We start from the raw sequence: 22,870 nt of genomic DNA on the forward strand, positions 1-22,870 counted from the left end.
GGCCAAGAAGGTCTCGTACATAGTTCCAAAAAAGTAGTAGTACGATTCATGCTTTTCTAAAAGAAGGATGACTTGTTTAGATCAGATGTGGATCGCACTACATTGTTAGCTTTACCCAATGTTGTTGTCGTTTGTGATGATCCATTGCGAGAAGAAAATCTGGAATATAACAAAAGATTATCATCACGATGGAGTTGATCGATGATCCGCGCAAATTGTCTTTGCAAATCATACATTGCCTTTGGAAGCCAAGCAAGATAGAGTACGCGCGCTGGTAGAGCACAAATTACATTGAAAACGTCGGCTTAATCAGCCGCCGAAAAGGGCGGCGACCGGCGCAGCGACCGCCGAGGCGATGGTGGGCGTGGAGAAGACAGCAGTGGCCACGGGGCCGCCAGCGGAGCGGGAGATCTGGAAGAACAGGCGCGGGGCCGTCTCGAACGCAACACGTGACATCAGCCCGCCGGCAACGCCCGGGGCGGCCATGGTAACGTGGCCGCAGCACGGCCCGACCAGCATGGCAACGCCATACAACCAGCCCCAGCAGGAGGAGAGGACCTGGACGAGCGCCTTCGCCACCTGCACGGCGGCGGTGCACAGGATCTGCCAGCAGTACCAGGCCACGGCCGCAACGCAAACGACCGCGGCGATGGCCAGCACGTAAGGGAGCGCGACGACGGCGGCGTCCTTGAGCCACCGCCAGAACGCCTCCAAGGCCGGGACGAGCTCGTGGGCCTTGCTCGCGGCCGTGTCGACGAAGCGCTGGACGAGCGGCCAGAAGCCGTCCAGATCGAGGCTGATGCCGGCGATGGAGTTGTGCACCCACCGCCAGAAAGACTCTAATGGGAGGACGAGGCTGTGGGCAGCGCTGGCCAGCGCGGCGGGAACGCCGGCGAAGATGCCCTGCATGTGCTCCCAGAAGACGTCGAAGCCGGAACTGACGCCCGCGGCGGCGGCCTGCAGCCACTGCCAGACCGCTTCAAACGGCACCGCCAGTGCGTGGGCCGCGCTCCCGAGCGCCGCGACGAGGCTGTCGAAGCAGCCGTGTATGAGCTGCCCCAGACCGTGGAAGCCGAAACTGATGCTCGCGGGTGCGGCCTGGATCCACTGCCAGAGCGTTTCGAACGGCACCGCCAGAGCGTGGGCCGCGCTCCCGAGCGCGGCGACGAGGTTGTCGAAGCAGAAGCTCACGCCAGCGACGGCGGACTGCAGCAGGTGCCAGAGCGCCTCGAACGGCACCACCAGAGCGTGGGCCGCGCTCCCAAGCGCGGCGACGAGGCTGTCGAAGCAGAAGCTCACGCCGGCGGCGGCGGACTGCAGCAAGTGCCATAGCGCCTCGAACGGCAGGACGACCAGGTGGGCCACGGCGGCGACGGCCGCCTGCAGCCAGTGCCCGAGCACCTCGAACGGCAGGACGAGCAGGTGAGCCACGCTCGCGAACAGGCCGGCGATGAGCTGCCACAAGCCGTCGAGGCCGAAGCTCATGCCGACGGCGTCGGCGGCGATTCCTCGAGCAACACCGCCGCCTGCGCCGCGCAGGAGCCTCCGTGCTCCTGCGTCAGCGAAGGCCATTGCTTGCTCTCACGCAACCTTCCCTCCTTTTCCCGAGAACAAGATTCCTTTTGTCCGAGCGGAGTGGAGTGGGCGACTGACCGCTGCTGCAGTGAGGAATCTTCTCTTCTCTTGACTGGGGCTAGGTCTCCTTAATAATTAATTAAATTGATTTCTCTTTTTTTGAGACCGTATATATCCCATTGGGCGGTCAGGGTGGCTTCGTCGAATCGTCGTGGATGGTTCCCAAAGCATCTGCTTTTTTCATGAAATGAAAAGAAAAGAAATACCCATTGGGCAGTCAGCTTCGTCCTGGCTCGTGACTTGCCAATTCTCTGCAGTACAGTCACGTGGATGGTTTCCAAAGCGTTAGCCAGATGCTCGTCTTCGAACAATTTAGCGATGTGGGGTACTTCCGCCGTCTAGATTACTCTACGCTTTATGTAATTTTGACTATAAATTTGATTACTAGAAAAATGCAAGTATTTTTTAGTTACAAAAACTGTAGTGTTGAATTCGTATTCGGAAAAAGGTTTAATGTTATTACTTTTGTACTCCCTCCGTTCACAAATATAAGATGTTTTGCATATTTCAAAATGTGTTACATATAGACCGAAATGAGTGAATACACCCTATTCCTAAGAAAGTTAGAACATCTTATATTTATGAACCGAGGGAGTAGTATATAACTTATAGTTTGCTACTTAAATAAAATGTCAAAATTTGATTCAAAAAATGAGTAGACTAATAAATCCGGACTGACGACGTAGAAACATAAACTTCAACAAACATAATACTCCGGGGCATGTATTTTACAGACCGAAAGCTAGCTTTGTTGCCGGGTTACCATTGAGATCGGGCTACCAATTTTTTGGTAATGTTTATAATCTGACATTAGATTTGTAGTTTAAAAATATGACATCATTTTTATATGCAAACTCGCATTGATATAATTAGCAATTTTTCTATTAATTTAATTCAGATTAATATAATGCCAACAATGCTAACACTACTAATCTCATACTAATTCGCAAAAAAATATTAATCTCGTACAAAAACTAATCATATGAGTGCATAATAGGGGTATTACGTGGGTAGATTATAATCAGCAATGGGAATGTACAATGATAGATTATAATGTGGTGTTACATGGGTTAACAAATACTAGCTAACAAATTATTCATACATTGTCAATCAAGGACATCATGCCTTCTTCGAGGCTAGGCTTAGCCTAAGCATGACCATATTAAAATTATTTCCAAAGCCAAGCCTGCAAGCGAAAGAGATTAAGGGTTGACACACCAGTGAGGAAGGGCCGCCACAACAACTGGCAGATGATGGTTGTCGTCAATCTTATTTAGAAATAAGGTCGAAGATATGAACATTATGTAACCTGACGATGTGTTATTGTGTTTGTTAAGATGGACATGATGCATTGATATCAGTTTGTTAAGTGCAAATAAATATGGAGCTTTGCCGTTTATTCCTAAAATGGATAAAGCCTTGTTTAGTTATTGCTATGAATTTTATAATTATATTTACTCTTTATAAATCATGTGTACAAACTATGGCACAGTAAATTCACGGGAACAAAAATATGTTCTTGCGATGACGATTATATCAGTGCCGGGCACTACTCTCGGCCCGCCACTGGCTAACTAGTTACGAGTGGCAAGCACACGCCCGCCATTGATGTTATGTTAGCAGTGGCAAGAGGTCACTGGCGGACGCTCCTAAGAGTCTCGCCCGACACCGATGACCTTTTTCCACCCGTCACCGGCAGGCATTCCTACAGTAGTGGTGGTTTAAGTAAAAAGTTTAGATGGGAAGCTTTTGCCACCCAGACAACTACAAAATAGGGTTATGTTATCCCTTAAAAAATAGTGTTGAGTTAGTGTCAGCCGACTGATTCCACGTAGGCTCGTATGGTGCAAGATACACAACCGTTTGATCCAGCGAGGTACACGACCATTGGATCCCTAGTCATCATCTCTCACACACGGCTTCTCTTATAGCACACAACAACCACTGCATGTTGTGCTGCAGCACTGCATGCAATGACTTCCCTTTGCAACATGGGTGAAGCGTTGGTGGACACCCCTTGCAGCACCAGCACCAGACCCACTACACCTCTGACGCAGACCCTCGCACCACCTTTATAGAGTCGCCCTGGTCTTTGTATCAGTCACATCATGCGGCAACCCAACATCATCGATGTTTTATCATGCATGTTGCAACACTGATGTGATCCGCGGTTGCAGCAGCAATCTGTCACCGTTGGTAGCGGATCCGCTACCTTACAACACCCACTCCGCAACAGACATAGACAATCCCTTGGCCTTGCAGCCGTGGTTGCCCTGACAACGGTCCCCGCAAGCCCATAACACATACCGTCCAACACCTCCACACCCATAGCTCGCCACTCCGTCTTGTAGCAATTGCCACCAGTCTTCATAGCATCTGCCGCCTGGTGACCACTGGCAGAGCTATGGCAAGACTCAAAGGGTCGTGGCCCATCCAAGGCTGGAGCAAAATAAAGTTTTACATGAAGTTTTTCCCACAATAATGTATCGATTTTTAGTTTTGTAGTACTGTTTTTACTATCCAGCCCGTCCAACATTTTTTTGATAGCTCTGCCATTGCTGGTGACGTCTATGCTCACAACTCCCCCACTTGCAGCAGTGGCCATTGGGACTTTGCAACAGTGGCCATGTGACCATGGGCAACACTTCACATCGTCAGGTTCTTTTGGGAGTCGCTTGAAGGCCACCGAGTTGGGCGTGTCGCTAGATGAAGGCACATCCCTGGTTTGTGTTGCAAAAGTTGGAGGGAGCCCACCAACCATGCAAGATGCGGGATGTACATGAAGAGGATAGGTAGGAAAGGAAGGGTGCTTAGGGAAGAAATCATGTGGTAGCTAGTGACTATTCGGCCGGAGAGAAGGACGAAGGGGAAGAGCGATCCCATGGGGCACGTGTCACATGAGCATTCGCCGCGAGCGCGAGAATCAATCGGAAGATTATAACTAAAATTTGTTGTCGCTTTGTACTCCCTCCGTCTTAAAATAAATGTCTCAATTTTGTAATAGCTTTAGTACAAACTTGTATTAAAGTTAAGATACTTATTTTGAGATGGAGGAAGTATATATGAAAACACAAACATAAATGAAATACTAGTACAAACTATTTAAATCAAGCTACTCCACGATTGATGGCTTTGCAAAACGGAAACGAATGTATATCGGTGATGTGATGTACCTCCACGTACTATGATACTCTCTTCATTTTTTCTTTCGCCGTAGTTAGTCTCATTGATTAAATTTATGATCAAAGTTAGACTTCGGAAAGAACGGACGCACTATATTTTGAAATAGAGGGAGTATTATAATCTAATGATGACTGCGGCTCTCTGTCGATCTACTTCCATGGTGAGATGAATGGTTACAGGAACAGCTTGAACTTTCAAACTCATAATTGTGCCTCTGGTCGAGAATCATGGTGAGCGCGAGGACGAACGCCTGGTCGACGTCCGGGATGATATTGACATGGTACGTGTACTCTCCTTTCATGACGCTCGAGATGCTGCTCGCCTCCTTGCCGATCCGCGCAACATCTTTCCGGCCGCCGCCCCGGGAGATGGTCATCGTTCCTTTGTGGTAGCTGCCGTGGACGATGTAGGCCCAGTTTTTTTGGCTCAATTCTAAAGAATTACTGCCCAAAGAATCACAATCGCAAAAGAACTTGTTTCTTCTCTAGGAATCATTCGAGAATTATAAGAATCGCTAGTGTATTTGAGAATCGTGGAAACTCGGCAATCCTGGCAATTCTAGCCGGGCCCTCAAAAGAAAAACTGTTCGGTTTGAACTACTACTCCTATTGGGGACTCAAATTACAACCAATATGCCACTAGGCCAGCCCGATCGAGCGACCTTATACAACAATTATAGGTTAGAATTACAGAAAAAAACTGAACGGACAATTCTATAGGCAGACGATTCTGTGGGCAGTTTCCAGAATCGTAATTCTTCAGAATTATAGAGAAAAAGAACTGACCCGCAGTCTGGGTCGTCGCAGGAGTTGCCCTCGACGAACACGTGGACAAGGATCCCCATCTCCCAAACCTGCGCCTTGTCGACCGCGACGAAGAGCCGCTTGCTCCGGCTCACAACCCCGCCCCTGCTCGCCTGCCACCGGCGCCGGCTTGTGCCGACCTCCTCGACCGTGAGGATGGGGCGGCGCGAGTCGGCGTCGAGCAGGGCGAGGGCGCGTAGGTTGCGGTACCCCAGCTCGACGGTCTCCACCTCCATCACGGCCTCGCCCATGGAGGAGTTCCTGACGTCCAACACGGCGCCCCTCCATGTGTACGATTTGGTAGCCGTGAACGACGTCGGGTGCTACGCGTGGAATTTCCCGCCCACCATCGCCGACGTCTCCGACGGCCACGGCATCTCCCGCTAGCTGCTCGTGACTGTACAGAGGATGGAACGATGCACTCAGGACGGAGATGGTAGCTAGACGGATCGAGGAAGATGGTAGTTTGGGTGCAGAACCGGATGAGCTATGGTATGCATAATTGTATATACACCGTCGTCAAGAATACTTGTTGTACAAGAAACTTTTTGGGAGGTTGTCGTCAAGAATTGAGGTGTTTGGTTCTTGTCAAATTCGTGCGTAGGTAATCTGATTATTAAAGCATCTCAGGCGTTTTTTTAATGCCGACAGGCGAAAATCGGCTCAGTCGCGTCTCATGAGTCCATTTTTCGTCAGGTTGGACCGAAATAACAGCAGGCAGTTCCAGGCCGAACCCGGCGCACTGTTCTGTCGGCGAGTTGAGAGCCTTTTTCCGTCGTTTCTTCCCGCTTTCCCTCCCGCCTTCCCTCTCATTCGCTTCATTCCTCCCGCCAATCTTCCTCCTCCTCCCCTCTCAGCCGGCCGCCACGCCGCCGAAGAAATACGTGATCCCCAGCGCCGCTGCTGCTTCGACCGTCGCCGTCGCCCAGCCGAAGCAGAGGAAGCCTAGGGCGCCACCGTCCAAGCCACCGAGCGTCTGGGCATGTCCAACGCCGACTGGAGGGCGGAAGTTCAACGTCGGGAGGCTGTCACCACCGACCGGCGGAACAGGGCGAACGCCAAAAAGGCCCGGGACAGCGCGGCGCTCGCGGCTGCGGCTGCGGTGGATCAAGCGGAGCGCTCGGCCGAACAAGCCGTGGCGGCCCAGTGGGGATGATGAATCCACCCTGCGGCCACGCCTAGTACACGCCCTGGAGCCAGTAAAGTGTCGGCTCACCGGCCGGCTTCTCGTCGTCCCTGCAACCCTGGGGATGCATGCCTTCGCCGGGCTACGCCTACGGGGACGCGCACGGTGGGTTCAACCCCAACATCACCTTCCTCCATGGTCACCCGGCCCAGCACACACCCTTGCCCGCCTTCGCCGACGTGCAGTACCCTCCATACAACTACTCATCGCCGGCCTACGCATCCTCCCCGACGCCCCCTCTCCGCCGTGGCGCGCTGCCCTTCTCACACGCGTCGACGTCGCACCTCGGCGACACCGACGCGATCGAAGCCGACATGGACGGCATCATCACGGCAGGCTCGGCCGCCACCACGTCCCCCAAGTTCGCTACCCAGGATGAGACGGTGGACCTCGATGACGACATGGACGGCGAGCTCGAGTACGGCGAGGAGGAGCCGTACAAGCAGGAGGAGTAGGACGGGGAGGAGGAGGAGGAGGCGGCGCCGGTTCCGGCAAGGAGACGCAAGAATGAGAAGGGGAAGGCCAGGACCGGCGAGCCGCGCATCAAGTGGGCGTCCAAGGAGCAGGAGTGTCTCGCCGAAGCATGGAAAGTCGTCTGCCTCGACCCGATCACCAGCACAAACCAGAGCATCGATACGTATTGGGAGCGCATCAAGGTCAAGTTCGACGAGCGCAAGCACCCCTACTTCAAGGGCGTCCACATGCAGCACGGGTTGAAGGCAATGGCGAACCATTGCGGGCTCATCCAGACGGCATGCAACAAATGGCATGGGATCGTCGAGGAGATCGCGGCTCGCCCAGAGAGTGGAGCTGGCATTGAGGATCAGGTATGGCACGCCGGTCTTCCTCTCCTTTTCGCCATGCGCGCTCGCCAACTGTTTGTTCCTCGGCGCAGCTGTTGCGAATGTTTGCCATGTACCGCCAGGACAACAGCAACCAAGAATTCAAGTACCTCCACGTCTTCAAGCGAATTGAGAAGTGCAAGAAGTGGGCGGATGTCCGGCACACCCTCGCCAAGGCTAAGGAGACCTACAAGCCGGACGCGCCGACGCCGGGCGCCCCGAAGGCAACAAAGGGGCCAAGAAGGGGAAACACGCCGACTCGGCTACCGCGCGCATGCAGGAGTCCATCGAGCATTGCCTCGCCGACGCGCAGGCCGAGGCCGCCTTGCGTGAAGAGAAGACCGAGGCGCGGTGGTCGGCGCTGATAGCGAGCAGCGCTGTCAAGCTCGACCTACTCCGGACCAACGTTGCCACGAAGAAGAGGAACGCCGACATGGCTTTCCTGCTGGGCGGGGCAGACATGCTCCAGAGCAACGACGAGCAGGTCAAGGCGTGGTACATGGCAGAGCGCGGCCTCATCTTGAACCAGCTGCCGTCGACGGCGCCGCCAACTCCCACGCCCACGCCGACGGCGCCGCCAACTCCCACGCCCACGCTGCCGCCGCCGCCAAACCCGAGCGATGATGCCTCCACGACGCCTAGCAGCACAGATGTCGCGCCGACGCCGCCAAGCACAAAAGAAGCTCCGACATCGCCAAGCCCGCGCACGCCGACTCCACCAACGCCGGAGGCCGACCCTGCAGTGTGATGCGTTGGACGCGCGTCCTTTCTTTTTTGTACGCCGAACTTTTTCATGCCGAACTGGGCCGCTGTGATCGCCGGACTTGTGACGTTATTTTGTGAGCGGGAATGACTACGTTTGAATTTTCCCGGACTTGAGGGGCGGCGCCGGGGGTGTGGCTGGGAGCTAGGTCACCCCCAGAGACCAATCTAGCACCGGTTCTCCCCCAGGCCGCTCTTTTTCGACGCTTTAGGGGCCGAACGGCTGGAGATGCTGTGAAAACTGCTACCAGTTTATTTGCCTCATCGCAACATAGAAAGAAAAAGACGTATGTTTGGCGAGAAGTGCATCGCTGCACGCAGCGCATCGACGGCCCGCCGTGCGTCGCGATTCGAAGTAGCCTCCCGTGCTAGTTGGAGTATAGAGGAGGGTTGGAGAGTGATATATGTAGTGTATATCTGTATTCGAAGGACCACACCTGACACAGGAGCTGACGCGCCGCTGCATGGAACACTGCATGCGCGCAGGCGAGAGGACGGAATACGACTGTTGCATGGAGCACTGTCGTAAACTCTTTACATCATGGATGTAATTAAAGACCATGCAACCGAGGACAGTATTGATCGCTGGCAACTACTAGTACGCTTGTGCATCTCGCTGCCCCAGAGCTTCTCGTGTGCTCGTCGTCTCCAGGCAACTCCACCACCGTTGCCATTGATCTTGACATCTTGTGCCCAAGGTGCTCCGGGACCAGGACTAAGTGGTTTGTGTCCGGGACAGATCGAAACCTGGCGCTGAGCGAGAGGCAGAAGGACTGAACGGCGCTGAGCGAGACGAAGGCGGGCGCCGTGTCGCCGGGGCCTGCCGACGCCACATACCTGCTCTTCCAGCCATCTCGGATGGTGGTGTTTGCGGATGCTTGGGCACAGTGGGGTAAGGACTGCCGCGCGAGACGATGGGCGGCGCTGCGCCATGGGCTCGTCCGGACGGCACATCACCGCCGCCAGAGCTGAACGTGGTGCATGACCCGCCGGAGCATTAGACAAAGCCCTCTCCGCCACCGGCCGTGCCCCCCCCCCCCCCCCCCCCCCCCCAGTTGCAGATTCCAACGAAGAACAATATAAAGGAGCAGAGTTTCAGTCACCCAAATTCGAGCGCCGGCGCCGCCGCATCTGTTTTTTGAGATAGCAAACCGCTCATGTCAAGCGGTAATTTGGTTAGTGACGAAAAGTACAGGGCTATTCAATCGGACATGACCATTACGGTATTTACATGAGAGTAAAAAATGCATGGCCGGTCATTAAGCTTTGTTGTGACTGTCATATTTAGACCTCTAACTTCCCAATTTGGTCTGACTATTTCTTTTTTTTGGCGAAATAGACCACATTGCTATATTATTGATAATTCAAAAGCAGAATAAAGAACCCTAAAAGTAATAAAATTATTACTAGGTCCTCGGACCACACAACACATACTACAACCACTGACGCGAGATGAAGGCGTGCCGTCGCCGCCACTGCTCCTCTGCCGGAGAAAGCGCCCTCGTCAAAACGACCATGGCACCGGGAAATCTTTGATCTTAGGCCACGAAGGACTAGCATGCGGGATCAATAGACCACACCACCGAATCTTCAGCAAAGAACAAGAAGTCCATCCCTAGCAACACAACAAGACCCAACCTCTCCACCGTTGATGGGGATCTCGCCGGCGTGTTGATGAAGAGGAAGGAGAGATCCCGCCGGCGAGAGGAGCCAACAACTCGTGGATCCACGAGAACCAAAATTGCCCTTTAGTCTGCCCCCTGCCACCGAGAGACCAGGACGCCGAGCAACTGTCCGATCCGTAGATCGGCGGGGAGGAGACACCGCTCGCATACCAGCACCACCAGCACCGGCAAGGGAAAGGGAAGGCGCTGGATTTGTTTCTCCATATAGGATCAACCAAATAAAAAAATCTTCTTCCCTGTCGTAAATATTAGCATGTTTTTTCCTATAGATTTCATCAAATATAGGGAAGTTTGACTTGGCACAAACTTTGAAATTTATTTAATTTAGAATGAGGGGAGCAAACTATATTGTTTATCACCTATATGAAAGCACGAATATAGTCAAGCTTTTCGACGATGGTCACAACTGCTAATTCTTACGAGCATTGTCTTATGGGATCTTCTCGCAAAAAAAATTATCTTGTTGGATCTAATATGCAAAAACTCATAGAAATTTCAAACTAGACCAAGCGGCCGGATAAAACTCCGGTTTAGACTCGACAGACAAGAAAAATACAAACACTGCGACTACATCATCGCATGCTCACAAACTCGACTCTGACTTGGCTAACCTTTCCAAAAAAGAAATGACTAAACAACACCAAGAACGATCACAAACCTAAACTTATTATAAGCTACTTATATATCTACGATGTGGTTCTAGGGTTTTCTTTTCTGACATTGATGGCTATAGCAACGTAAATTGGAATCATAATTATACATCTGATCTCTAGAATCACGGTGAGTGCGAGGACGAAGGCCTGGTCGACGCCCGTGTTGACGCTGACATCGTACACGTTCTCTCCAGGAACATGTGCTCGCTCGAACTGGTCACCTTCTAGATCACCGCAGCATCGTTGTCGCTGGCGCTGAAAACACCGTGCCATGTGCAGAATACACCGTGCCATAGAAAACGTATGTTTGGGTCTGTGCCTGTGCGGAGGACATTGTTTGACGACAGTTCATACAATTTAACTGCCAAGTTGAGAGATCAATCAGCTCAGATGGTTAGATTTCTTATGTTGGAGTACGCACTTTTTTGAATTTATTTCAAAATTTCCGGCGATGTTCATTCAGTCGGAAGAGAAGTTTCCGTCAACTACACGACGTGAGGTAACTTCGTTAATCTCAAGATGTTGTGCCGGCTAAAAATCTCAAAAGTGCGGGGGGTAAGGTGTGGGTTTATAAGAATGAGTGTATGTGCATGTATATGAGCAACTACAATTGTATTGTGTAAAAAAAATGGAACATGGTAAGTTTTTTTTTTCTGGGTAACATGGTAAACTTGGTGCTGACAGTAAAATTTAGACCTTTAACTTCCAAATTTCCCTACTTACTTTGATTTGTCTGAAAGTCGTTTAAATTTTGTAGTTTCAAAGGGGGGCAGCACGAAGTAATATAATCAAGCTTTTCGAAGCATGGTGATGTCACCGAACGGCAAACATTTACGAGCTTTAAGCATGGTGATGGAACTAATCTGCACAAGCCCATAGACATTGAATACGAGCGCGTAGGAAACAATTTGGCTCGCTGCTTTTCTTGGTTCCTTTTCTATGCTTTATATTTATATAAAATAAAAGATACATGCCTGACACCACGCGACCCGATACAAACTCCCGATTAGACTCAGACTCACAAAACCCTAAACCATGGCGATAACATAATCACATGCTCACAAACTCTGACTGTAACATAGCTAACCTTTGTAAAAAAAACATGACTAATAACGACACCGCGAACGATCACAAACCTAACGGTAACGTAAAACACGATCATAATTATACATCTGGTCGAGAATTACGATGAGTGCGAGGACGAACGCCTGGCACTACCGGAATCACACCCTATGCCGACGGCCAGGGCCGTCGGCATAGCCCTAAATGGCCGTCGGGACAGGCCTATGCCGACGGCCCCCGTCGGCATAGGGCCGTCGGCAACATATCCGTCGGCGTAGCCAGGAAGGCCGTCGGCATAGAAAGGCCGTCGGCATAGGACCTATCCCGACGGTGTCCGTACATCTATGCCGACGGCCCTGGCCGGGGCCGTCGGCAACATTATCGCTTAACGGCGGCCGCCGTCAAGTGCTGACCAACGCGTGCTCGCCACATGGCAGGTCTATCCTGACGGTCTAGCCGTCGGCATAGTTTCAAACTAAGCCGACGGCTAGGCCGTCGGCATAGACGTGCCACGTGGCGAGCAGGCGTCACCCCTGGGGCGGGTATATGCCGACAGCCTAGCTGTCGGTATAGTTTCAAACTAAGCCAACGGCTAGACCGTCGGCATAGACCTGCCACGTGGCAGCCACTGGGAGCTCCTGGAGCAGGCCTATGCCGACGGCCTAGCCGTCGGCTTAGTTTGAAACTATGCCGACGGCTAGCTCACGGCAGCTCTATGCCGACGGCCTAGCCGTCGGCATAGTTTCTGTCTGTTTTTTTTCTTTTTTCTTTTTTGTTTCAGCTCAATTCATTTGAATATATACAGCGTCACACAACAAATATATGCATCATATAACAGCTGGCCCAGCAGCATCACACAACAAATTCATCATCACACATCATAAGAAGCATCGCAAAGCATAAACATATAAGTATCATCACCACCAAGCATATAAGAATCTCACAAACAACAATAAGAAACATCACAAGCATATAAGTATCATCACCACCAAGACCGCCACAATGTGACCCAAAGGCTTAAGCGCCAGGACATCGAGCACCACGGAGGTCGTCACCGCCAAGACCGCCGAAGCCCAGGTCGTCACTGCTAGCGGCAGCGCTACAGCCAAGACCGCCTCCACCTCCGCCTCCGCCTCCGTGGATCGGAGTGGTCGGGCTCCGTGACTCGGAGTGCTGCAAAGACCACCGCCAACGGTAGATCCACCTGTTCCCTGGATGTTGAGAAGACATGTTAACGGGATATATGACTGTGTTGAAAGGCATGACATGCTTTGGGTGAATAGATTGGGGATGAACTAACCGGCGAGGGGCCAGCGTTCTGTGCCACAAACTCCTCAAAGCTCATCAGCACTGGTTGTGCTGGAGGGCATTGTGCTGGAGGGAACTGAGGACACCTGCCGGCCGCCATATCCTGAAAAGCCTGCTGCATCTGGCTATCCCTCTGCACTTGGTGTTCATAAAGCCTCTGATGCCACGCCATGGTCTCCTGGCGTGTGTACTCCAGGTAGGCCTACGGTATGACATGATGGAACTCATAAAACTACTAAATGCGGAAAATGAAGTGAGCAATGAAGATAAGAGGGAAAATACTTACAGATTGTTGTTCCTGAAAGAGGGACTGTGTACTGGTCACTGGCTGGCTCGTGCGCTGGCTCAGGCTCGGGTCGATCCGACGAAGCTGTGTGTAGGAGATACTAGGAGTGATCACAGCATCGAGAACCGCCTCCTGACCGTGCTCCTTGGGCCCCATCCTCACCACCGCCATGTCATCCAGAGGCGCCGCAATGGGGTCAGGTGTGTCAGGATGTAACTTCAGATACGCTTCGGAGTAGGCATGCTTCCTCCCCGCGGTCTTCTTGCCGTAGTACTTGGGCTCGCCAGGCTTGGGGTCCTTCCGCGTATGGGCGATCTCCCACGCCTGCATGTGTGAGAGCGGCCGCTTCAGTTTCTCCTCCTGCACCACCAAACAGAGGTTAGTCATACATAAGAAAGTAATGGTAAATAGAAGAAGAAGAATGTTTAATGGGGTTAGTCATACATTAACTGCCTTGTGGAGATAGTGGTTTCGGTTTCCCTGAGCATGTACTCCCTCCGTCCCTCGGTTAGCCTTATTTTTGGTTCTCATAGCCGCCCAGGCTCCAGCCTCATCACACCAAAGATCCACCAATGCCGCCCAGGACTCGTCGTTTCCATAACACCAATTTGGACACACCTACATAATAAAAGCATAATGGCATGTAGGTGTGCCAAATTGGTGTTATGGAAGCATAAAGCATAAAGCATAATGTACCACAAGGTAATGAAAGCATAATATATGAAAGCATAATGAAAAATCTTTTATACTTACCGCCAAGAACTCGGGCCTCTCCAAGGTAATGCCCATCCTCCGCGCTTCTTCCTTGGTCATCTTCACACCAAGATAGTCGTGGTAGCATGTGGAGATGGCCACATAGCGCACCTCGTACTGCATCTGGCGGGCCTTCTTCTTGCATTGGCGCAGCACGATCTGGTCCGCTCTAGCCCTGTGCTCCGGAAGAACTTGATAGAATTTCTACAATCATGCATGAAACAAGAATGGAAGAAGCCATGAGTTAAATCATTTTCATGAAACTAGAATGGACTTGTTCTTCTGAAGAGAAATCACCCAGAAAGTAGTGATCACGACCTTGGCATGGGTCTCATGGTCCGCATGGCGGGCCGCTTCCCAGTGGTCCCAGCTCGTGGCCAAAACCCGACGAGCCGGCTGCCTGACTGGATCCGGACAGTACAACCCTGGCCAGTATAACTTCAGCAAGACGGAACCACTTACTCTTTTCCCGTGGGCTCAATGAGCCACTTCTGCTCCTCAGTAGCCGGAACCTGCTTTGGTAGCTTTGCGTTACCACGCAGCCACCCCTTCTTGTCAACCCCCTTCCCATCACCACCGTCATCCCCGCCACCACCCTCCTCCTCGCCTGCCTCCCCCTCCCCAACCTCCTCCCCAACCTCCTCCTCCTCCTCCTCCTCCTCCTCTTCTGCCTCCTCCTCCACCTCCTCCTCCTCCTCCACCACCACCTCCTCCTCCTCCCTAGAGTGTACCTCACTAGAGGAGGGCCTCGAAGACAACACCCCTAAGTCGGTGAGGGTGCGCTCTTTCTGGCCGCGACCCCCTGTAGTGGCTCTCCCCCCAGCACCTCGTCCTCTAGAGGCTCTCCCCTCGCCCCCTCCTCCTCTAGGGGCACCTCTCCCTCGACCTCCCTGTGAGGAGTCATCGTCAAGTAGCCGAGGGGGAGGATTACGTGCTCGACCACTCCGACTAGGCAGGCCGACGACCTTGCGTAGGAAACCCACGCCGTCGGCCTTCCCCTTGCCCATGTTCCACGAACCTGCATTGAAAAGAGAAAAAGCAATTAGTAAATTAATGAAATGAAGGAAAAGGCATGATAATAAACACATTAATAAAAATGCATAAAAAGGCCTATTCCTAAACTACAGAAAAAATACTTGAAACGTACATCTGCTAGAACCCATATGAATCAGCACTGTTGTAACCTCTTTCTCGGTCCGTCTCATCATCACTATCAATCATATCATCTTCGTTGTCCGACGGAGGTGGAGGCTCTTTCTCATCGTCAGCGTCTTCATTTAACTTTTCTAGCATAAGTATGTCATTTTCATTGACAATGGTCTCACCATCATTCCGTGCATCGTCGACGTTTGGGTCCACATCATCATCACCCAATGGTCTAGCGTCATCGTTTCTAACCACATCATCATCATCATCCAACGGTCTAGCATCATCGTTTCTAACCACATCATCATCATCATCATCAGGTTGCTCTTGATAGAACACTCCCTCGTATGTCATGGGGTTAATGTTGTAGTAATCGTCTTCATTCAGGTCTGGTAGCTTACCATGTGGCGACACCTTGAACACAACTTCCCAACCCTTTAGATACACTTTATGGTATGGGTAAGGCAGATAATATACTTGTGTAGCTTGGGTAGCCGCAATGAAGAGATCGGCTCCGGCATAGACGGTTGATGGTTTAACTTCGACCAAACCAATGGAAGGCGTATATTTTACCCCCTCCCGCGGATCAAACCATCGGCATTTGAACACAGGCAGACTTAGGGTCTCACGCCCCTGGCGGAATTTAACCTCGTATATATTTTGTACCCTTCTGTAGTAGTCTACTGAATTTTGACCGGGGGTGTACACTCCAGTATTTATAGTTTTGGGATCGGGGCGGCTATTTTGGTGCTCCTCTGTATGGAAGCGATACCCATTCACATCATACTTTTTACATGTCATGACGGCAGGGTCAAAACCCATGGAAACCCATCTCAATTCATCATCCATAGATATGTTCGGATCTTTTCCCTACAAGTATAATGGAAATTTTTGCGTGCATTAGTTCAGTTAACTAATAAATGTTGAAGTAGGTATTTAATAGGGGAGTGTGGAAAATTACTTTCTCCATGAACCAAGCAACAAAGTTTTTACGTCCAGGGTTTCCATGACGGAGAAGAGTAAGTGCCTCCGCCTCAGTAGGAGGATTCACTCCCGTCCATTCCTCTTGAACGAAATCACTAAAAAAAGATAAGCGGTGTTAGACCGGGACTAAGTGAACATGAAACATGATGATGTGGAAGACATAAAGGAATGTTGTAGTGGTATTACCTCATCCACACTTCCTCAACTTCCTTGATGTTGTGCAAGATATAGAACATGAGGTCCTCCCACTCTTGTCGTGGCATGTTATAAGATTTCGAGGCCCCGGCCCTCCCACCTTGCGCGTTGAATAGATCGAGCCTGGGTTGATACTTGGGCTCTTCTATATTGCATCGAGGCACCTTGTTATGCAGATGGGGAACGTGGTCTGGATAGTATGATGTCCTGAGGTCTGACACCTCCTCTAGGATAACTGCCTCAGCTATGGAAGCTTCAATCTTAGCTTTGTTTCCACATTTCCGTCGGAGATGCTTGTTCTGCCTCTCAGGGCCGTACTGCCAGCGATTTTGCACAGGGCCCCCCAACAATACCTCGTTCACGAGGTGCAGAATGAGATGTGTCATCGGAGTAAAGAAGCCCGGCGGAAAGATCTTCTCTAGCTTGACTATCAACTCCGGTGCCTTCTTATGCAATTTTTCAATCACCTCTTTACTTACTTCTTTAGCACAGAGCGTGCGGAAGAAATGGCTAAGCTCGGCAAGCACTCGCCAGACATGCTCGGGGACATAACCTCGAACCATCATCGGCATTATCCGCTCAATCCATACATGGTAGTCATGACTCTTCAGGTCGGTCACTTTGCCCGTTGAAATATTGACTCCCTTACTTATATTCGATGCATAACCATCGGTGAACTTCAAAATTTGTTTCAGCTAGATAAGTACTTCTTTTTTTTCTGGCGGTTTAAGGACAAAGACAGCATCTGGCTTGAACCAGTTTTTTCGACCGCCTGTGGGAGGCTTCATGTTCAGGCGTGGTCTATCACAAATTCTCTGTTGATCGGCTCTAGCTTTTACGTTATCCTTCGTCTTATCAGGAATGTTGAGGATCGTGTGGAAAAGGGACTCTGCCACATTCTTTTTGGTGTGCATCACATCAATATTGTAAGGAAGTTTGAGGTCCTTGAAATAGGGAAGCTGCGAGAAGGGGGTAATGTGTGTCCAGTTGTGCGTCTCACCATATCCCTCGAAGCCTTTGGCTTTGGCTTTGGCTTTGCCTTTGACTTTAGGCTTGAGAGCTTTTAGCTGAGCAAGAACATCTGCCCCCGAAAATGTTGGAATCTCGGTTACTTCATGAACAACCCGGCCTTTCGTGAAGTTCTTCTTGTCTTCCCTGTCTGGATGGTCTGGAGGGAGGAACTGTCGATGCAGGTCAAAGGCTACATACTTGCCACCCTTACTCAGCCAAATCATTCGCAGAGCCTGCATGCACACTGGGCATGGCATCTTACCACTTGTACACCATCCGCAGAATAGAGCATAGCCGGGAAAGTCATGCATGCAATAGTGCAACCAAACTTTCATCAAGAAATTTCTCTGCAGATCCCGGTCGTATGTCAACCTCGGAAAGTACCAAGAATGGTGCAAAGCATCCACAAGCGGCTGCATAAACACACCCAATTGCTTCCCCGGGTAGTCAGGCCCCGGAATGATGAGCGACAAGAACATGGTCTTCCGTTGCATTAGGGCACCGGGAGGAAGATTGAGCGGAATTACAAACACAGGCCAACAGCTGTATGGATTGGACGACATACCATATGGATTCAACCCATCACCTGATATGGCTATTCTGACATTCCCAGCCTCGGCTGCTTCCTCGGGGTATTCTTCATCGAATGACTTCCATGCTTCCCCTCCCGATGGATGTATGATTTTTTTGGATTGTACCTTATACCTTCCTTGTGCCACTTCATCATTTTGGCAGACTCCTTCGTGATGAAAAGGCGCTGCAGTCTTTTTATAAAATCAAGATACCGAAGAACCTTAACGGGGATGGTTAGCTGCTTTTTCTCACCATCCTCACCGACCACCTCAATGTACCGAGACGAACCGCACTTCCTACAGTACTTGTCATCCGCATACTCGTGCCTAAACAAAAGGCAATTCTTCGGGCAAACATCTATTTTCTCATAATCCATAGAGAGTGCCTTCATGATTTTCTTTGTATCGTACATGCTTTTCGGCAGTTCATGACCCTCAGGGAGGCTGTTAGCCCATACTCCCAGGAATGCTTCGAAGCATTTCTGGCTACAGCCGTACTCAGCCTTGACTGCAATCAGTTGCGAGATGGCATCCAGCTGAGATATTTTCGCACCCGCATAAAGAGGTTTCTTCGACGAGGCCAAGACCTCCAAGAAGGCCTTTGCGGTTGCCTCCGGCTCCTCCGGTTCATTCTCTGAAGGTGTCGCATTTGCCGTTTCTGCAACAATGACATCATCTAGCATGTCCCTGACCCCGTCGTCCTCATATCCATCGATGCGTTGTCGCATCATCTCCTCTCTACCACGGTCCTGCTCGGCTATGTTTATCGGCGGCATGTCAAAGTTTGGCATATATCCGTGCGTGCGAAGGTGCTCACTCATGTCCGTCTGATTTCTACGGTGACGTCTGGCACATCTCGCATAGGGGCATGGTGGGATAATTCTCATTGGACGACGGAATATCTCCTTCAAATACACATCGGTTTTCGCGATCCACTCTGATGTTACTCGATTCCGACGGATAAAACCACTGTACATCCACTAATTATCTGCCATCCTCTGCTTTTTTGCAACCCACACAACATAATTAAGGATTCACTTAAATTAATCACATCAAATTTTCAGTTTCTACCACGTTTAATCCACCTACATCTCTAATAGGTAAAGATGGGTCCTAATCCCACCCGAGGATGTGTAGATTGAGTACGTTCTCCATTCTACCCCGTTCCGAGACAAAATTTCGACAGTACCTCCCCGCTGTTCTCCAGATACACGTCTCGGCAAATAGCCGAGAGAATGTGCTCCGGAGAACAATGGGGAGGCACTGCCGAAATCCTGTCTCAGTACGGGGTAGAACATGGAGAACATACCCAATCTACACATCATCGGGCTGTCCATGGAAAACGCTGGACAATCCAAAAGAGCTGCGGTGGTAAATATGCAATTGAATGCATATTTATCGATGCAACCCTTTCGGACGGGAAACGCCTAGGTTACGCCACTTGACTTGAGAATGAAATCTAGTGAAATTATTCATAGCTCACCCTCGGCTGTAGAGGAAGTAGTTGAATAGTGGAGGGACAATCGGGGTCCAACAGCTCCTACGACGATCACTCCACCGAGATGGAACACCACAGAACCTGCACCGTGACAAAATTTAAGAACATCGCCGTCATCATCTATCATCATGTAACAATCATCGAAGCATAAAAAAATAATCATCATCATCATTTATCATGATCCAACAATCATCATCATTTATCATCTCTTTCGCAAAAAATGGAAATCTGTCATCATCATCATCTAAAAATTATCAAGGCATAAAAAAAGCATTATCATCTATCATCAACATCATCATCTATCATCATTAACATCATAATCTATCATCATCTATCATCTATTTTTTTGCATTTCTTGCGTTTCTCACATTTCTAACTATCATCAGATCATCTATCATCTAACTATCATCATACATAATGCATGCATTCATCCATATAACCATCTATCATCATACATAATGCATCCATCCATCTATCATCTAACTAAATTAAAAAAATTGCTTCAAAGAGGGAGGGAAGGAGCTCACCGTGGGGGAGGGCCGGCTCGGGGGGGGGGGCAGGCATGGAGGGGGAGGCGGAGGGGAGCTCGGGCTCGGGCTAGGCCGGACGGAGCAGCGACAGAGGAGGGCCGGTGCAGCCTAGCCGCCGGCCGGAGCGACGGTCGGGCGGCGTTGAGGGAGGAGTGGGCTCGGGGAGGTCCGGCCAAACCAAGCTCGACGAGGGCGCGGGCGAGGGGTGGCCGGGGAGGATTCCACGCGCCCCAACACGGCAAGGGAAGGGCGGCGGCGGGGCGAGCCGAGACGACGAGGCCGGGAGGAACACGGGTGGGGCGGCTGCGGCGAGTGGCGAAGGAAGGGCGGCGGCAGCCCAGAGCGCGGGTGGGGCGGCGGCGGAGCAGGGCGAGTGAAGGGCGGCGACAGCGACTAGAGAGGAAGGGCAGCGGCGGGCGGAGTAGAGGATCCGGCGGCGGCGCGGGTGTGGGTCAGGAGGAAGGGGGAGATGGGGAATAGGTGGTCGGGGGCGAACCGCAGCGGATAAGGTCAACCTATGCCGACGGCTTGGCCGTCGGCATAGGCCTGGCCCTTTGTCACGTCATCGATACGTGGCCGTGCGCGCTGCTATGCCGACGGCTAAGCCGTCGGCAAAGATACTTTGCCTTTTTTTGTTATGACATATGTGTGACTCTCAGCACAATGTAAAAAATAGTCTCACCTCGCCCAAAAATAGTCTGAAGGTTTCACCGTGATAGTCCGCTTTCCATGATGGATGTCGTTTTCCACCTCCGAGACATGGCGGCAGCGACGCCCGTGAGGGGGGCACACCCCGGAGTCGCGTGTCAGGTGCCTGAGCGTGCCAGCATGCTTCCACAAGCATAGTAGGGCCCACCGCAACACCTGGCGGCATTGCTACCCCCTCCGGTACCCTGTCCCGTCTAACCCTGACATAGACGACCGCTAGATCTAGCTCTTTGACTTGCGCCGGACTGGGTCTGACCGGTGGACCTTTTCACCTGATTTTCATAGCCCAGCCCATAGCTGCACCCCCCAACACCACCCCGGCCCAACCCACCCAAATATACCCTTCGTGTCGGCCCGACGTGGCCGTTTCCCCCCTTCGGGACACGGCGGCAGCCAAGCCCGTGAGGTCTACACGGAGGGACGCGGGCCCTGGTGGGGGGTAGCAATACCACCAGAGCGTCGCACCGGGCCCTCATACATGAGGGGTGATGTGGTGGCATGTCTGAAGAGGAGGCACGCGTCTCTGGGGTGAGCCCCCCCTCACGGCCGGCACCGCCGCCGGCACCTGGAGGGGGGGAACGGACGCGTCGGGTCTACACGGAGGGGATCTTCCCATGGATCTGGCCCGGATGTTGCTCCAAAGTGTTCCTATGGGCTGACCTAACACAACCGAGTGAATACGTCCACTGGTCAAAGCCTGTCCGTGCAAAGTCAAAGGGGTAGATCCCGTAGCGTTTGACCACGGGATCTAGCCCTTTGACTTTGCACGGACGGGTTTTGACCAGTGGACCTCCCCACCCGGTTGTGTTAGGTCAGCCCATAGGAACACTTTGGAGCAACATCCGGTCCAGACCCACAGCAAGATCCCCTCCGTGTAGACCCCACGCGTCCGTTTCACCCCTCCAGGTGCCGGCGGCGACGCCGTCCGTGAGGGGGGGGGGGGCACACCCTGGACACGCGTGCCGGGCGTTTGCAACCGCCACAACACTTCCAGACTTGTGAGAGGCTGCCTACACAAGATTTGGCGGCATGCTAGCCCCCGGAGGCCGCCGGCCACAGCCGTAGACGTGCGAAGGGCAATCCGCGAAAAGGGAATTTTTCAGATACTTCCCCATCACCAAAAATTATGAAAAAATACCATCGTTCCTATAGCACATGTGCCCACGTCGTGCAAAAAAACTCATGATTTTATCGCGCTCCGAGTATTTAGTAATATTGACGCCGCATCGTTACCGCAGAACGTCTACTACCGTGTCATCGTCGTCCCGTGAGGGGGGGCACGCACCGGAGACGCGTCCCGCCTCTTCGGACATGCCACCACACCACCCCGCATGTATGAGGGCCCGGTGCGACGCTCCAGTGGCATTGCTACCCCCCAGTGCCCCCGTCCCGCCTAACCCTGTAGCGTTTGACCACGGGATCTAGCCCTTTGACTTTGCACGGACGGGCTTTGACCAGTGGACCTCCCCACCCGGTTGTGTTAGGTCAGCCCATAGGAACACTTTGGAGCAACATCCGGGCCAGACCCACAGCAAGATCCCCTCCGTGTAGACCCCACGCGTCCGTTTCCCCCCTCCAGGTGCCGGCGGCGGCGCCGTCCGTGAGGGGGGCACACCCCGGACACGCGTGCCGGGCGTTTGCAACCGCCACAACACTTCCAGACTTGTGAGAGGCCGCCTACGCAAGATTTGGCGGCATGCTAGCCCCCGGAGGCCGCCGGCCACAGCCGTAGACGCGCGAAGGGCAATCCGCGTAGAGGGAATTTTTCGGATACTTCTCCATCACCAAAAATTATGAAAAAATACCATCGTTCCTATAGCACATGTGCCCACGTCGTGCAAAAAAACTCATGATTTTATCGCGCTCCGAGTATTTAGTAATATTGACGCCGCATCGTTACCGCAGAACGTCTACTACCGTGTCATCGCCGTCCGTGAGGGGGGCCACGCACCGGAGACGCGTCCCGCCTCTTCGGACATGCCACCACACCACCCCGCATGTATGAGGGCCCGGTGCGACGCTCCGGTGGCATTGCTACCCCCAGTGCCCCCGTCCCGCCTAACCCTGT

The 22,870-nt window shown here is 52.0% G+C and overlaps 1 protein-coding gene across 1 annotated transcript; it reads right to left on the minus strand.

Moving 5' to 3' along the window:
• Positions 1 to 160: 160 nt before the first annotated feature.
• On the minus strand, positions 161 to 1,667 carry LOC123105621 (uncharacterized). Its single transcript, XM_044527717.1, has one exon. The coding sequence runs from the start codon at positions 1,570 to 1,572 to the stop codon at positions 310 to 312; it is 1,263 nt and encodes a 420-aa protein (XP_044383652.1). The 5' UTR covers positions 1,573 to 1,667; the 3' UTR covers positions 161 to 309.
• Between the last annotated feature and the right edge of the window lie 21,203 nt (positions 1,668 to 22,870).

Source organism: Triticum aestivum, chromosome 5A (genome assembly GCF_018294505.1).
Source record: "Triticum aestivum cultivar Chinese Spring chromosome 5A, IWGSC CS RefSeq v2.1, whole genome shotgun sequence".
NCBI lineage: Eukaryota > Viridiplantae > Streptophyta > Magnoliopsida > Poales > Poaceae > Triticum > Triticum aestivum.

What these genes read in the sequence shown, in the direction of transcription:
- LOC123105621 (XM_044527717.1), bottom strand. Translation starts at nt 1,572, where the DNA reads ATGGCCTTCGCTGACGCAGGAGCACGGAGGCTCCTGCGCGGCGCAGGC.